Raw genomic sequence first — 17,726 nt, forward strand, 5'->3', positions numbered from 1 at the left:
AGGTCAGCTTGGTCTTTGTGCGCAGCGAACACTGTGGTCAACACACTGAGTGCAAACAGAGTGCACTCTTATATACTCACCTCTAACCGATGCATCATCGCCTTCGTCATGTTTCTCTCACACTGGAGTTTACGTCTGCCTCTTAGTAGGGGTGGGCGACATAAACAATATGCGATTGAAACGATATAAATTTGGCCAACGTCAGAGATTTCGACTATACCGCTCTATCGTGATAGTGCATGTTGATGATGTCATCAAGCTGCGCCTGTTTTGGTCGAAAGCATCGCACACACCACAAGAGCAGCGACTACCATTAATAACTAACCTTGTATTGTGCATGAATAATCTCAGTTGTTCTCCTGACTGAAGTTTGGCCCGTGTATAGCATCCTGCTATGCGATTGCATTTGTCCCTAACCACCAGAATCCCTCACGTTAACTTTTAATGAGTGGAAGAAAAGTTGATGTTCATCCTCCAGCTTCACTGTGCTAATGTTATGCTAACATAGCTGTGTCGCTAGCAATCACGTAGCACAACATTATATACCAGGTAGTCCAACTTCAGTAACCCTGCAAACACCACTGCTGTTTAGTTTTCTGTCTTCATTATTTTGGAAGTGGTAGCAGAGCTGTACGTTTTAATTCGTTTCAAAAATCTCTCAGTCAGAACATGGCGTGAAATGTTTAGGTGTAAACTAGCGAGCTAACTTCCTGTTAACTTGTAACTCCGTTAAATTTAATAAATTCTGTTTTCATGGATGCATGGATGTAAAACTTAATTGTTACACCCGATAAAGCAGCAACGCTGATCATTTTATTAAAGATGAAAGAATTTAGACCGTTTTAAACTCTCAGTTTGACTTTGGGACGGAGTTTTGGACCCAGAATACTCTGCGAAGCTCCTCACTACGGCAGCCATAATGCTCTGACAATCCGTCAAGCAGTGCAGCTTACCAAAGTTGTACTAAAACATTTTTTAACAGATTTCTGCACGCCAAAATTAATTCGAGGTCAATAAGCACAACCAGAATTTATACATAAAGCACACTCTCGATTTTTGAGAAAATTAAAAGATTTTAAGTGTGCCTTATAGTGTGGAAAATACGTTATACAGAAGAAAATAATATATCACGATATATATCCTTACTGCACGTGCTTCAAATTATGCCGCAATATGGATTTTAGGCCATATCGTCCAGCCCTACCTCTTAGATTATTTGGATTCCTTGTTTCTAATTTGGAATAAGTACATATGCATTTAGTATGGTGCATTTTTGTTTTCTTCATACAGAAGATAGAGCTCTCTTGAAACATCTGTGTGAGAGGTCAGACAGTGAAACATAGTGACAATGCTCCCAGTCTTAATAATGTGGTGAGACTCTGTCATGTACAAGAAACCAGTTTAAGTGACACAGTGCTTTATCCTGTTATGTGACAGCTGTGTGCAGGCAGGAGAAGGACCCAAAGTGCAGACTCTGGAGACAGAAAGTAACTCAAAACACAGCTTTAATGCTGAACTCAAAAGGGTAACAAAACTAGGACCAGACAGACAGACAGACAGACAGACCGACAGACAGACAGACCGACAGACCGACCGACAGACCGACCGACCGACCGACCGACCGACCGACCGACCGACCGACCGACCGACCGACCGACCGACCGACCGACCGACCGACCGACCACCTACATAAGGGTAGATCACAACACAGACACAGAGAAACACAGGGCTTAAATACACAAAGGGAGCAATCAGGGAATGGGTAACAGGAGGGAAACACAGCTGGGGAAAATCAGGCCTAACGAGACAAAGGAAGCAAAACCAGACACATTTACACGAGACACGGACTTTCAAAGTAAAACAGGAAACATAACACAGACTGAGCTTACAGACAGACTCACAGGGAGGCACTACAACAGAGGGAACAGAGACGTGGGACCAGGGCAGACACAGACACTGACTGGACACGGGGATATAGCAACTAAGGATTACACCGAGACATAAACCATAAGACAGAACTTTAAGAGACCAAAGACTAGAAATGATAAATAATATAATAAACTCAAACCCTGGGTCAACAACCCAGGCATCCTAACATATCCTGCTGGAAGCAACCGTCAGAGGATGGGTACACTGTGTTGATGAAGTGACGGACATGCTCAGCATTGATACTCAGGTAGGGTGTGGCATTTAAATGATAGTCAATTGGTACTGAGGAACACAAAGTGTGCCAAGAAAATATCCCCTGATGCTATCATCCAAATGTTGCAGCAGAGTCATCAAAACAAGGCAATATTTTTCCAGCCTTCTGTTGTCTGCTTTTTGGTGAGTTGTGTGAACTGTAGTCTCATTTTATTGTTCTTAGCTGACAGAAGTGGTTCCCTGTGTGGTCTTCTGCTGCTGTAGTTCATCTGCTTCAAGTTTCAATGTGTTGCGAATTCACAGAACTGTTCTGCACACCTTGGTTGAAACGTGTGGTTGTATGAGTCGCTGCTTCTTTCCTATCTGCCCAAAGCAGTCTAGCCATTTGCCTCTTACCTCTGACATCAACCAGAGAAATGAAGCTCACATTTCTCCTTTTCTGGCCACTCTCTGTAAACTATAGTCATGGCTATATGAAAAAAAAAATCCCAATAAATCAGTGGTGTATGAATGATAGAACAGCTTCACTTTAACAGGCTGATGAAGGGATTCCTGTTAAATATCTCATGTCTGAGAAAGGTTGGCAGGTTTGGTGGTATTTTTGGGGGCAAGGTCTGAATGCACTGGATTTTGATATTTTGTTGCTCTTAAAAGTAACAGGGTGAATAGCTCAGAATCTGTGAGTCATGGCATCTGCCTCCACAGCAGTGATGCTTTGTTACTAATATCAGAAAAGGTCCTAGACTCTTTGGGTCAAAGAGTCAAAATTCTGGTTAGGATGAGTCAGTCGAAGTCTAAGTGAGCGCTATGTGTGAAGTGGTCTATATTAGCTTAAGCTTATATTGTTCAGCTTATTTTTGGCAGTTATTAATAACATGGTGTGTTTTTGGGCAGTCACAAAGAAATCTTGCTAAATGATAAAGTGAACAAACATTTGTCAAGGAATGGACAAATCCTTGCTTCTGTACTGCATATGTATGGACTCTTCAGTGAGGTTTGTGTGTGTGCGCATTATTTGTGCACCTGTTTGTCGGAGTACAAAGAAAATCTTGACATTAGCGCCGCCTTTGATCTCTGAGAGATAAATCACCGTCGTTACCGTTTGTTCGGTGGAGAGTGCTTTGAAAATCAGTGTCCTTCCTGTCTATGTTTACAATTGCTACTTTAATAAAATGCAGCGACAAGGAGGAAAGAAATGAACTGACAGACTGGGAGAAAACATCAGAAGAGGGGGAAACGGTAAAAATATTTTTAGCCTGTGATTGTTGAGACAAAGAAACCTAAAATAGAAAGAGAAGGATTGATACAGATTTAGTGCTTCAGTGTTTTTGTAACATTTGGCACAGAGATTGACAATTGAGTCCCTGTGTGATAAAGCCTTAAAATGAATACATCTACATATCCAAGTAATGGAGAGGCACATTCATCAGATTCTTGGGACGGATCTGTTTTCCACCCTACTACCGTATCAATCTTTTGTGGACGAGCACATACTATACTCCCAAATACTATATTTTGGGGCCCAGAGATTTGGTAGTAATCATAATGCAAAGCAGAGGTTTTAGAACTGCTTCACTAACCAAATCACCTATAACCTATAATCACATATAAGTTTAAAAAAAACAACAACTTGAAAATAAATGTTTTTTAAGTTCTTTTTGCCTTTATTAGATAGTGGACAGGGAAGCAGGGGAAGGAGCTACATCTCAGCCTTGTAACACACAGGCTCCTGCTCACCTGTCGAGCTAAATTGGCACTCCATGTTACACATACAGTAAGTTAATCCTGTCATGCCAAGTGTATCACATTTAATACATGACTTTTTGTGACCTCTGCATCATCAGTGTGATTTCGTCCCCCACGAAAAGCCTAAATAAAAATTGCACAAAACATTTTTAAGCAATAAATTGCACAAAAATAATGGATGTAGCGAACATGATACATATATGTTCATTTATATACATTATTTTCTTTAAATATGTCAGAAGGTTCACTAAATGGTCCAGTTTCAAAAATCTAGAATTTTCCCGCAGTTATTTCACATTTCAGGCTTTACAGGACTGAAGATAACGGCCATGATGATGTAACTTTCAGGAGAAAGTAACAGAACGCCTCGTAGTTTTCCTCTTGTGGTGAAAGAGGTATGCCTCGCTCTCTAAGAAAGATCTCTGATTTGCGATACTAAACACAGAGTTTTCTCTAGGTGGTTTACAAAAAAAAAAGTCACTGAAGGGCTGTGAAAAGTCACTAAATCTTGTTGGCACCAGTGAGGTGAAGTGTGAAAGTCACTTCTGTAAAAGAGTGGGCTGTCAGTGGCTCAATCTGAGACCTTAAAAACCAAATAACAGCTCAGCTGGCATCTCAAAGCAAGGATGTCCTGGGTTCAGGGTGTGTGTGTGTACGCGTGTGCGCTTGTCTTACTGTGAGAGTGTGATATAAGAGAACTGTCCAATATAGCCAGATCTTTGTAGCATTTTGTCCGTGTGTGTTTGTGAGTGAAAGAGGGGGTGAGGGAGGCTGACTCATTGACTCTTTGCTGCTCAGTGCCTGTTCATGCAAATGAGAATCTGTTGACATGCCAGAGTCTGCTCACAAAAGACAATCCATTAACTGTCTGTTCCACCTCCTGCTATCCTTCTTCCACTCTCTCTTCCTCTCTTCCATTTTTCAAGTCGAGTGCGTCTAATTTTCCCCCATGCCTGTCTCTTTCTCTCTGGTCTCTCCCCCCCCTTTCACTTTCTGCCTCTGTTTACCTCTCAGTACCTTTGAGCTGTTTTATCCTTTGCCCTCTCTCCCTTGCTGCCAATGGCCACAGACACCCAAATCTGTGCATTTCAATAGTCAAATGTGAATACTACTGTTTGCTGCTGATCTTGTATTGTAAATATTACATATCCAGAAAACAAATATGCACTTATGGCTTTTAGTTGGAGCATGAAGAAGGGAAAGGCAGTTCTTGCTAGCATGTAATAAAGCTGTTAATAATATGTAGGTTTGATTTGCCTTGGTGTAATTTAATAAGGAAACATCTTTCTGACCTTTTAAAGTTAGAAAAAGCATTATGATGTCACTCAATAACTAGTAACTACACACCAACTACACACTTTGCCAAATGGATCATCATGGCCTTGCCGTATTGGTCCATTTGATCAACCTTTGTTGTTATTATTTATTTTATTTTATTTTCAGTTGTTACAGATGGGACAGACATGACTGAGGGATAGGAAAGGGAGAAAGAAAGATGAAGGAAAAGAAAAACAGAAGGGAAGAGGGACAGTGAGAAAGGGCACTTAAAAAGAGAAAGAAGAGAAAAAAAAATCTCCTGGATCACCTGTTGAGAGAAAAAGAAGAGAAAACAAGCAAAAACAAAACAAAACAGAGCAACATACTAAACACAACACCATCACGTTAATCTAGCTAAGTGTAAACAGCAGTAAATACTAAATATTGAATGTTATTGTGTAGCAAGCAGGACCGACAGCACAATGTGCTAGGAAATAGCAGCCAATAAAGGTGTAGTTTATGTCTATGAACAGTGAACACCCGTGTGCACACCTGTGTGGATCAGTGCGCTTGTATTCAAAAGGTTTCCCCATGTAATGGTCTGTTAGAGGATGTAGAGAGCCATAGCCCCCCCCCAGGGCATGAAGCAGGCATGGAGGAGATCCAGGCTCCAGACATCCAGAGGCCCCAGAGTGCGAGAGCCCAAGGAGGACCAATGGAGGGGCATCCGTGCCACCCTCCTGGGAAGAGCTGAGGAGAGCCCCAGATGAGGGGACACCCAGTAGCCACAGAGCAGAAGCCAGAGGGGGCTGCACTGGCGTGCCCACCGGCTCTGCCGGCAGCCAGCTGTGCCAGAGTGAACCGAGCCGCAGGCCCAGAGGCCGGAGGCCCGAGGGCCCCCTTTGCCCCGGAAGGGGCCTGACCAAGCAACAGGCACCAGGCCCCGCCAAGTAGTCACCGGGAGTGAGCTGGTACATACCTGAGTGCCCAGCCCCGGACACCAAGAACCACCACGCACCGATGCCTGAGGGCATCACTTACCGGCAGGGAGTGTGGTGAGGGGAGATAGGCCTTGGAGGGCCTGGGAGTTCCCAGAGAGGTGGAGTGTAAGACCCAACCTGACATATAAACTAGAGATGGACTGATCCGATATTACGTATCGGTATTGGTCCGATACTGACCTAAATTACTGGATCGGATATCGGAGAAAAATAAAAAATGTAATCCGATCCATTAAATATCACGAAAGCACCTCACAAAACTTGCAACACGCCGTAACTCACCTCAGAACGTTAGCACGTCGGAGCAGTATGCATCACGTGATAGAGCGGCTGTGGCATGCGGGACCTGTCGGTGGTCTGGAATCTGGATAGCATTTGGAGCTTCGCTAGCAACCCGGCATTTCATCTCCGACAAAGTTATCCCCGAGAGAAGTAAAGCAAGTGTGTAAGTCCATCTCTGAATGTTTGTAAAGCATTCCTGCGTTAAGCTTAACAAGCGACTGCCTCTTCTTGCTGCTACTTCAATCATGAAACTGCTTAATGATCAGCTGATCGGCTTTTCTGTCGCGAGTCCGTGTCTCTTGTTTGTTTTTGGCCCACTTTGCACCAGAAAGAGGAAACCAGCGGCTGAACAACAGCAGCACGTTTAAGCTTGATAAGCTGTTGTTAGAATTTATTTATTATTACTTTCTACTCGAGGATCTTTTTCTACGTAGCTGACGCTGGTAACTGTGCAGGGGCGGATCTAGCAAAGTTTAGCCAGGGGGGCCGATAGGGCATTAACAGGGAATAGGGGGCACAAAGACATACTTTTCTTTCTTATTCTCATTTAAAATGTCGAGCTTTTAATAAATAATTATCTGACACCCAAAGTTTTAATTTGATGTAAAATGAATAGAAGTCAATTACTGTATATAGTGACTATTAAGTCTAATATACATACCCTAGTAAGCTATAGTACTTTTTCCTTTGGGAAGGTACCATCTGTGCAGTCTGCAATTTTGTTGAAGAAAGATGTTGAATCTATTTAATATTTCTTGAAAAATAATTGATTTCTGTGCATTTTTTTTCACACTGCATCAAATTAAGGTTGATTACGTCGATTAAGCATCATGAGGTGGAGCGTGAGGGGTGGTTCCCTATTTTTTATTTATTTATTTTTGTTGTTGCTGGGAGTTGGAACCCTATTAGTTAGGTTGCTTAATATTTATGCTAAGTACTCTTTAAAAAACCAGAATAGGGAGGATGGTGTAGGTTTAAGTTTATTAGATTGATCAGTATTGCTGAACTATGAAATTTTTTTTTTTTGCATACAGGTATAACAGAATAGCTTTAGTGTAGTTGTTGTTTTAAACTTGAGTATGAACTTATACAAAATGCAGCAAGATATTTTAAAAAACAGTTTTGTTGATTAAAAAACACTATATCGGATTCATATCGGTATCGGCAGATATCCAAATTTATGATATCGGTATCGGTATCGGACATAAAAAAGTGGTATCGTGCCATCTCTAATATAAACACAGACAAACAGGCACACACAGACACAAACATGCATTCCCACCCTAATGCACACATATACAAATACTTAACACTCACCCAACGTAGGGATAGACATACATGGACACTGTACACACAATCACACTCCCCAAACAAACTCTATACCCCAGGTCCAGGTACCCTCGCCCCTGGAGGGGGAAACGGCACCTAGACCCAGGAGATGTTACCCTTTCCCCCGGGGTGGAGGCAAGCAGACCGCCCCAGGCTCCGCAGCAGCAGGGAGGCCCCAAATCCCAGATCCCAATCGGACGGTCAACACCTATATGTATGTGTTATGAGAGTGTGAGTAATGTGGATGTCTAAGTTGTGGAATAAAATTGAGGCACGGGTGGCCAGATAGAGGCACGGGTGAGGCACACTATAATTAAAAGATAAGATATGTGCAGTAGCATGGCATGCAGTAGTAAAGTGCATTACTGCTTATCTCATAGGTGCAGAAGAAGTTTTGATCCCTTATGGTGAACACACATTGACTTTATTGCCAGCTACAAACAAGAATCACTGCAATATGCTGAAGTAGGGTTACAACACACTGACCTCACCTTACTTTCTGCTTTTATAACAACATTTTAAAAAGGACATTTCAGTGCCTCCTGTAGCTTCTCCCTCACTAAAATCTGATCAGAGCTTTTTGCTGTTGTCTGTCTTCTTTCTGTCTTTATTGTGTATTTGCTGGTTTTTCACAACCTTTTCTCCTCACTTGTTCTTCCAGCTATTTCTATAATATTGCTATTTTTCACCATTCGCTTCCTTCTTTCTCTTTCACCCATTTCTCCTAACCTTCCCCCTGTATCTCTGTCGCCTTCTTTTCCAGCCACTGTTCCTTTTCCCTAACCTCCGTACAGTTCGCTCGCCTCCTCTTTCTCTGTGCAATGATGACAGGGATGCAGGCAGAAGCAGAGGAGAGTGCTGAGCTAAACAGAGGCGCACAACTAGGGCAGCACGACTGCCTCCAGGGGTGTGTGTGTGTGTGTGTGTGTGTGTGTGAGTTTTCTCGCGGACTAACACAAAAAATGGGAGCGACGGAGCGACAGGGACGGACATTCAGAGCAAGGTGGTGAGGCAGCAGTACAATTATAGCTACTGTACAAAAACCCTCTTTATTTAATAAAATTCAACCTTCTTTGTGAAACAGTATCGAAAAAACTGAAAATCAACAAAAAAGGAGACTAACAGTTGTGAATGTTTACAACAGTCCTTTCAGAAAATTATGTTAGATCTGGAGGATGGTTTGAAATTATTGCTGGATGTTTGTAGGGCTGATATCCCAATGCCGTGACACGGTGCAGACATTACAGTGCACATTAATCTGTCAATTACTGGACTTCATGTAGTTAATGTGGGGGCTTTTTAATGATGACTTATTATTAGACATTATTCAGGCTTCTGTCATGCTCCTATTAGTTTTTCATGAGAGCTTGGAAGTGCTTGATCTTTAATGATGGTCTTGCTGCTAGTACACTGTACTGTAATGTACTGTCATCTACTCTACTGATAACCAACCATTGTTTTGGTGTGGCCTGTTTTGGCATAATAATGGATTATATGAAACAGAATCCTACGAATGCCAAATTGGGACCAGCAAAACATGTATTTGTTATATAGATGTACAGTAATGTGCAAAAATCCTGGGCCAGAATCTATATTTGTGCTGGCTCGTTGGTCTAGGGGTATGATTCTCGCTTCGGGTGTGAGAGGTCCCGGGTTCAAATCCCGGACGAGCCCTGAATGGTTTAAAAAATATTTCATGTTTTCTATGTTTGCCCCCCAAAAAATATAAAGAAATGAGTGGTAGCTCAAAACTATTGCATGTTAATGTTTATACATATTTTCCCAATAAAAACAGGACCTATCCATACATTTAGAAACACACTAACGTATTTCAAAAAACAGTTGAATATAAACTTGATCTCCTGACTGACATACTGTCAATACATGGCTACAAGTTGTTTTGTATATTTACTCCAAAACGTTGTTTAACGATCGCTTTCAATCTGTATTGTCATCTTTAAATAAAGTGACAAGTCACACATGGTCCCCTTTGTGTAAGTGTGAGGAGTTCAGCCCTGCCTCCTCTATGGAGAGCACAGGAGATGAGAGAAAAACAAGGAGGTCAAAATCTCCACTCACAGCAGGGTTTCGAGGGATGTCTCTGGTCGACAGCTGTGCTCCGCGTTATCAGATGCAATAATCGGCCTTTATTGGAACAATAACAGTAATTTAATTTTCAATCTTATCGGCCTGTAATATACTGGGCACCAATATATCATACTTATCTAATTAATAGTACATATCGTGTTACAGTAGTGGTCTGATAAGATGTACACACTAAATAGAAACACTGAGGGACATCGTGATGACATCGTGATAACTGAGTTACAATCAGTGTTTTCTGTGTAACTTTTATTAATAACAACTAGGAGCCTTCAAAGTGCTTAAAAGCAGGCAAACTTAGGACCCGTATGTCATTATTGAAACAATGTTGCCTTGCTTCCAATATCAGCAGTTAGCTGAACTAAAATAAGTTGTAAGATCAATTTATAATTTGTGTTTTCATGCAAATCAGATTTCAAAGAGAAAAAAATATCAGTGTTACTTTTTGATCATGTGAAAGAGTCAGAAAGAAAGCATTTAAAGGCTGCGTAGAGACCGACAAGACGGAGAGTAGTATATTTGTACTGATGTCACAGTCTCCATGGAGATACTTGTTAGTATGTCAGACGTGTAGGCCCTCCCACTTGGCCAGGCTCAACCTCAGGAAACAGCAGCTCACAATGACATTTGTTCAGGTTGGCATATGTTTTTTCTCTGCGTGCATTTGAGCGCGTGCATCGGCGTGTACGAGCAGTTATGCTCACATGACTGTTTTTCCAGTGCGATGAACTCTGTCAACCAGTAGTTTTCATCTGAACTGAATCACAACAAGATTCAGATCCTATGAGTTGCAGCCTGCATATGTGCAAATATGTTTGCATGCATTTTTGTATGTATGACTGTCGGCATTTCTGAGAAACAGACAGTCACAGGCCGCGTGAGTGTGTCCCTCTTCGATGTATGTGTGGGGAAATGCCGTGTTTGTGTGTAGATGTAGACTGTATGTATTATGCAGACCTAGGAGAGCCTTGTGCTATAAATAAAACAGGGCTGCAGTGTGCTCACTGGCGGAATAATCTATCTGACACTATGGAGAAAGAGGGAGAGCGAGAAGGAATGGAGCAGACAGAGACGAGTTCAGAGAGAGAGGAACGAAAGACGAGTGAAGAGAGAATGAAGAAGAGGAACTGAAGAAAAAGGAAGGAGCAGGGTTAAGGACTGAGCAGGAGAGAGAAAAATTAAAAGGGGCTAATCCACAGGGCCTCTAGCACTTAGTTAGCATCATGACACAACTCAGAGTCATGTTCAAAAGGGCGGTAATGCCTTTCTTCACTATCTCCTTGTAAATCTGCCATCCATGCTCGCCTCAGTCTCTCCCTTCTACATTATGTCTGCAAAGAGCAAAAGGTGGCTTGTTTTGTTTATGTTCCTCACACCTGTGGTAAGGACATGTAGCAGGTCCTGCACACATTTGTCATTGGGTGTAAGTGCTTGTGAGCAAAATGTCAGAAGCTATTAAAACCTCACTGAAATCTCTCTGATACTGTGAAGATATTGTTGGCAGTAGAGCTGCCGGTTATGGATTGGGTCGCTTTTTTTTTTTGTTACAGTTTACCCAACTTGACCACATCTTTTGACCTTTCGCCAAACCAGTATTAGCCTTCTTTGGCTGAAGTTTTTGTTGTCCATGGATCTACTAACATTGTAACTGTTGCTAATGCTAATAAACTTTATCCAGTTCTTACAGACCCTTTCCCAAGAAGTCTGCGTGCATTTATACATTATAAAACATTTGATCTTGCCTTTCAAAATCTTATTCAAAACGTTAGCTAAATCATAGTAATCTGCTGTTGCTGTAATTCTAATCTGTATTGTAGTTACAGCATTATGTATATGTACATTTGGATGCAGACTGCAATTTTTTGACTCATTATGTTATTATTTGTATGATTGCATATAATTTTTTTATTGAAAACTAATATTGAGCACATCCAACAAACAGCCACCGAATAAACAGCTGTTGACCTTGAGCTATATCTAGACGACTATAATGGGGCTTGATATTGGATAATAGCTGGATATTAAAAACATCAGTAGGTCTTTTATCAGTCATAATCCAAACGTGTCACTTTTGTTTCATTAGTACAAGTACTGTAGATCATTATTTGTCTGCTACTAGTATTAATTGAACATGGTTATGATAACAAGAATCTGTCGTTTTAAAGCTACAAAGCTGATGTCAAAACCACAGTCTGCCTGCTTTCTTTAAGTAAAGAAAAAGTAAATAGACGTTTGCCTCTTTAACTCTTCTCCCTGCCAGGTGATGGAGTTGAAGGGTCAGATGATCCATGTGCCCGAGTCGTGCTCCGTGATGTTTCTGGGCTCTCCCCGTGTGGATAAGTTGGAGGAGCTGATGGGCAGAGGTCTCCACCTGTCAGATATCCCCATCCATGATGCCACACGGGATGTTATCCTGGTTGGGGAGCAGGCCAAGGCTCAGGATGGCCTGAAGAAGAGAATGGATAAACTCAAGGTAAATCGGTTGACAGTGTAGGCTCTGGCAAAGTAACTAATTTACCCATTTAACTAATGGGAAGGCTTTCCACAAAGGTTTACGAGTGAAGTTTTGTGTTTTTGTGCTTCATCCAGAAGCACATTTATAGGTCAGATTAAGGACAGACCACCTGTTTGGGCTTGGGGGGGGGGGGGGGGGGGGGGGTTAGCACTAGCTAGCAACATATATCAAGAATAAGAAAGTGTATGGTCTTAAGCTATAGTCATTTCACTCATGTGTTTGTTACGTTGCAATCTTTTCTTGTGATGCTAAGTATGAACTCAATGTTGAGAGTTACGGCTCACTGCTTGTTGAAGTCTTAACACAGTGAGTGTCTACAGCAAGCTACTCTTCTCTCTTTTTCCTCTACTACCTACTGACTGCCTCACTTCATGTGAGGCTCACCTTGTTCTTTGCTGCTGTTCAGTTTGTCAGAGACCAAGTCATGGCGCCTAAACTGGTGAAACTACACAAAAATATTCAGTATGTTTATTTGAGCTTTTCCACAATGCGAACAACTGAAGTGAACAAATTAAATCCAGTGCCTCAGCTGTACCGGCTACTTAAAGCTCCATATTGACTGTATTAATGCATACTGCCTGGAAAAAATGTGGCTCCTGGGACTTCCTCTCATAATTTGCTTTCAAAGTACCCTTGAGCAAGTCACTGAGTCTTGACCCAATCCTGTGCGTCTGTTCATTGCATCACTCTCACTGCAACTACACCCCCAGGCTAGTGTTATAAATAGCTATGTCTGAGTCAACTTGCCTGCTTGAACAATGGTATAGCACTAAGAAGCTTACCCAGAGATGCAAATAAACATATACAGACACACACAATCCAGAAAAAACAATCACACATAAATACATTTGCATCCACCAGCATTTTTAAAAAATTTGATGCAGTACTCCCACATCTCAGCATCTCTGTCATCAGTGCCCTCTTCAAAGCAAAGCGCACAACCTCTCGCTCTTCTCTTCCAGGCCACATTAGAGCGGACTCATCAGGCACTGGAAGAGGAAAAGAGGAGAACCGTGGACCTGCTTTATTCCATATTTCCGGGCGATGTGGCGCAGAAGCTGTGGCAGGGTCAGCCGGTGCCCGCTCGCAAGTTTGATGACGTCACGATGCTCTTCTCAGACATTGTGGGGTTTACTGCCGTGTGCGCTCAGTGTACGCCTATGCAGGTCATCTCCATGCTGAATGAACTTTACACACGCTTCGACTACCAGTGTGGCATTCTGGATGTTTATAAGGTCAGTAGACCGAAAGATATCCGCCTCCTTCATAGGATGTAGTAATAATAGAACTGTGAAATATTATTTAGGGAGGAGCAGTTTGATTTGGTTGCAAATGTAATATCTTTACCGGTTAATGAGTATACTTGTGTAAAATGAGTTCATTAAGATTGTTTTCCCAAATTTAAACCTTCCCAGAAAGTTAGAGCCCTCATTTCTTGGAATCTTTGGAGTGTTACCACACGAGCCAGCCTTTTCAGGGTGTGTCACTGTGTTTGTGCAAGTGCGTGTGCGTGCACTGTGTGTGTACGTGCCCTCATGTGTGGGTGCACTTGTGTTGTGGAAAAAGTAACTGATTAATGGCCAGTCTGTGAGAGCTTAACAAAGATGTGTCAATATTGTCCATCTGACAGTGTGGCTTTATGCCTAGTTACTGTATCACTGTAGTCTGCTGTCTTTTCCTCTTTTTTCATCTTTACTTTCTGTTACCACGTCCTCTTTTTTTCCAATCTTTTTACCTGTTTTCAATTTTTCCACCTTCGCTCCTCTCCATCATCGCCATCGTCAGTCATCTTTTATCTCTACCTTGGTACCTCAGTGAGCGTGACGGCAGCATACAATTTCCCATAAAAATGCGCTGTTACTGTGTTCTCTCTCAGAAGTGTCACACACATATCAGATACACGGCGAAGTGAGATGCAGAGGGTGAAGGCAGGGAAGTTGACTGTATGTAACGAGGTATATGTGTATAGCAGGGGAAGAGTTAGGGTGTCAGCTTGTGTGTGTCAAAGAGAAAGCAGAAACAGGAGGACATGGTGAGGAGACTGAATCACCCATATGTCGCCATTGTCATGGTTACTGTCGAAATGATTTAGCCGGTGGCAGGCCTTAATGAGAGCAGTTTGTCTCCAAGCCTCTCTACTCCCCTTCCCCAACCACCACCACACACACACAAACACACACTTCTGTGCCATTTTTTAAAAGTCTGTGTCCATGACACCTAGTTTGTGTTGTCATGTGGAGACATCCATGAAAGTGACACTTTGTTTGCTTTATTGACACGTGCGTTCTTAAACTGTTTACACTTGCTGCTACTGCAGACTAGGAAATACTTGGCTTTATGGCTTAAATCTTCTTCTGTTTATGCAGCAGTTGTCATAGTTTGGATATTACACAGAATCAGTATACTTGAGAAGAGGTGAAACCTCCCTTAAGTGTAAAATCCTCATTAATCAATGGGGATTGGAAAAACTAATGATGAGCACAGAAAATGTGACGTGTTTGGTATTCGTACACATCACACAGTTTCTGCCGATTTGTTAGCTACACCCTGATGTGAATCTCCTGTTCCACCACATCACAGAAACAACCGATTGAGGTCTGATGGAGGCCATTTGAATACAGTGAATTCATTGTTCTGCTCAAGAAACTGGTTTAAAATGATTTGAGCTTTGTGACATGGCACCAGTATGATAATGTGAAGATGGGGTACACTGCGGTCATAAAGGGATAGACATGGTGAGCAAACTGTGTTGGTTAATTGGAGATAAATGATCTGAATTTCAGGAGCAGGACCACACCTCCAAACACGCCCTTTCTGGGTCTTATCTATATATGACCCCCCCAGTTCTTCGTGTCCCAACCTCCCTCCCCTTTTTCAACTCTTTCACTTCTTCATTTCTCATTAGTACATGGGGATCTGCCAGGCCCATCTAGGCCTTCCCCAAACTGCAGCTCAATTCTAGATTAAGCCATTCATCTTTATCTACTAAAAAATGCTGCCAAACCTAAAATAAGGACGTGGGCCCAGCTAGTGAAACGGTACTCAGTTGGTACTCAGAGGCACTATTGCACCACCACTGGCATCCCGAACTGTTGAGAGAAGGCAGGATGGGTCCATGCTTTCATGATGACCCTGTTATCCAAATGTTGCAGCAGAAATGGAGACTCATCAGACCAGGCAACTTTTTCCAATCTTCTACTGTCCAATTTTCAGTGAGTGAGCCCAATTGAACTGTAGCGTCAGTTCTTTTTCTAACTTCGCTCGGTGTTTCACTATGGGAATCGCCTCGGCGTGACCAACTACGGAAGCTCCAATGACACCACGTCTGTCTATGACAGACCTGTCGAGCCGTGCTCAGGGCTCCGCCCCCTCGTACTAACACGGCCGACCAGCTCCTCCTAACTCATTCTCGCTTTCTTCCCGTGAGAAACTACTTTGAGCTCCCTCAGCGCATCCAGGCTAACTTGATTAGCTGCTTAACAGTTCTCAGGCGTCCCGTGTAGGAGTACGTCGCCGAACGCAGTTTTTCCGGTTCCAGTTTGGATCGTGCTGAGTAAGTCCTTCGAAAGAAGTGTACTTAGAGTTGCACTGTGGAACAGCAACCGCGTCAGGCGAGCTGTCCCAGCGGTTCCTGGTTTTAGTTAGCAAGGTAGCCGACGTTGTGTGACTCGGGCTAACGCGTTACGGCGAGCTGTTCGTTAACTTGTTAGCAGGCCACGAACCACATTAGCGTCTCACTAGCATTAGCTTGTTGGTCGACGTAGGGTTCGGTTAGCATTAAGTTGCTAACGATATTGGCTAGCGGAGTGCAGCTAACGTGTCACGACGAGCTGACTCCCGCCGCGACTAGATCGGATTTAACACCCGCTGCTAGTCCTAGCTACTTACGGGCTAACGTGTCGAGACGAGCCTGGTGTAGCCTAGTCTCACCCCTTTCCGCTAACCATGTCTACGGCTCCTACGCCCGCCAAAAGGTCGGAGCCGAAGGCTAAAGAGGCTGCATCCCGCCCGTGCCCCGCATCATGCGGTGCCACCATCTCGGGCAGGGACCCTCATCCAATGTGCATCGTCTGTATGGGTGCCAAGCATGCTCAGGCTTCACTGGCGGACCCTCAGGGATGCCCACACTGTGCTTTGATGCCAGAGAAAGTCCTGGAAAGGAGGCTGAGAGTAGCAGTAACGAACAGTCAGGACCCCTGCCTGTCGGCTGCTACTGCTACGAGCGATATCCGTCATCCGCAAGCCTCCACAAGCTGGGCGGACATGATGGAAGAAGAGTCCCCGCTCATGCCCCCATCGTTCGAGGACCTCCTCGATCAAAACGTGGGCGAGCCGGGTGGCGAGGACGCGGAGGGCGATGCCGACTCCGACCTCCTCGACCTGGAGGACATGGATGAGGAACAGGAGGATGACTCTACCTTTCCTCCCCAGCAGTCCAGGCCACCGAGTGGGGCTGAAGTTGCACCCCTGGTGGACAGCAATTTGTACGAGGTCTGTAACGGGCTGCTGCCAAGCTAGGCATCCCATGGCCAGCCGCCCAGGATGCCGAAGGGGCAGAACGCGACTTGTACGACGGCAAGAGGCTCCCACCAGCCTTGCCGCCATCAAAGCAGCTTCTGCCAGCAGTCCCAGCCTGCATGAAAGAAATGAGTCGCTATTGGTCAAGCCCTTTTAAAAGCAAGCTTCCGACCAAGGGCTGCTCTAAGCTTGAGATCCAGGGGATGGGTGAACTGGGGCTGACTGAACCCCCAGCAGTGGAGCCTTCAGTGGCGTATCACCTTCACCCTAACCGCAGGGCAATCTCAGCTTCTTCTAGCATTTCTTTGCCCAACAAGATAGATCGCCTCACGGCATCTATTTATCAAAGGACATACAAATATGCTGCACAGTCAGTGTGCTCGCTTAATGCAGTCACACTGCTATCAGCATATCAGGCAGAAATTCTGGAAGACATGGGCCGTCAGCTTGACTCGGGTTCCCCGAACCCAGCCCTCTGGGATGAAATCTGCGTGGTTAATGATCTCATTCTTCGCTCCTCCAGGGGAGCAGTCCAAGGGTGTGGTCGCGTTATGGGCCTTGCAGTCTCGGGTGAGAGAGCCTTGTGGCTAAACCTGTCAGGCCTGGGTGATGCTCAGAAGGCTGAGGTCATGGATGCAGCCTATGACCCAACCAAGGGTCTCTTTGGCCCAGCCCTGGAGAGAATGAGAGAAACAAGCACCCGCAGAAAGCAGGAGGGTGAAGCATTCAATCTCTGCTTACCCAGAAAACCTAACTCTCAGCCCCAGCAGGTGCCAAGAGCTGGCTTTGCAGCAACAGCAGCAGCTGCGAGAGGGAGACAGAGTGGGGTCAGA

The 17,726-nt window shown here is 43.8% G+C and overlaps 1 protein-coding gene across 2 annotated transcripts in view; it reads left to right on the forward strand.

The window, feature by feature from the left end:
- gucy1a2 (guanylate cyclase 1, soluble, alpha 2) overlaps positions 1-17,726 on the forward strand; it is a 56,088-nt gene that overhangs the window by 19,521 nt on the left and 18,841 nt on the right. For both annotated transcript variants that reach the window (XM_080890005.1, XM_080890006.1), the window contains 2 exons: positions 12,121-12,333; positions 13,338-13,610. In XM_080890005.1, coding sequence (XP_080746131.1) covers positions 12,121-12,333; positions 13,338-13,610 — 486 coding nt within the window. The remainder of the gene's footprint in view (positions 1-12,120; positions 12,334-13,337; positions 13,611-17,726) is intronic.

The sequence above is a fragment of the Rhamphochromis sp. 'chilingali' genome (assembly GCF_963969265.1).
Source record: "Rhamphochromis sp. 'chilingali' genome assembly, chromosome: 8".
NCBI classification, from domain to species: Eukaryota; Metazoa; Chordata; class Actinopteri; order Cichliformes; family Cichlidae; genus Rhamphochromis; species Rhamphochromis sp. 'chilingali'.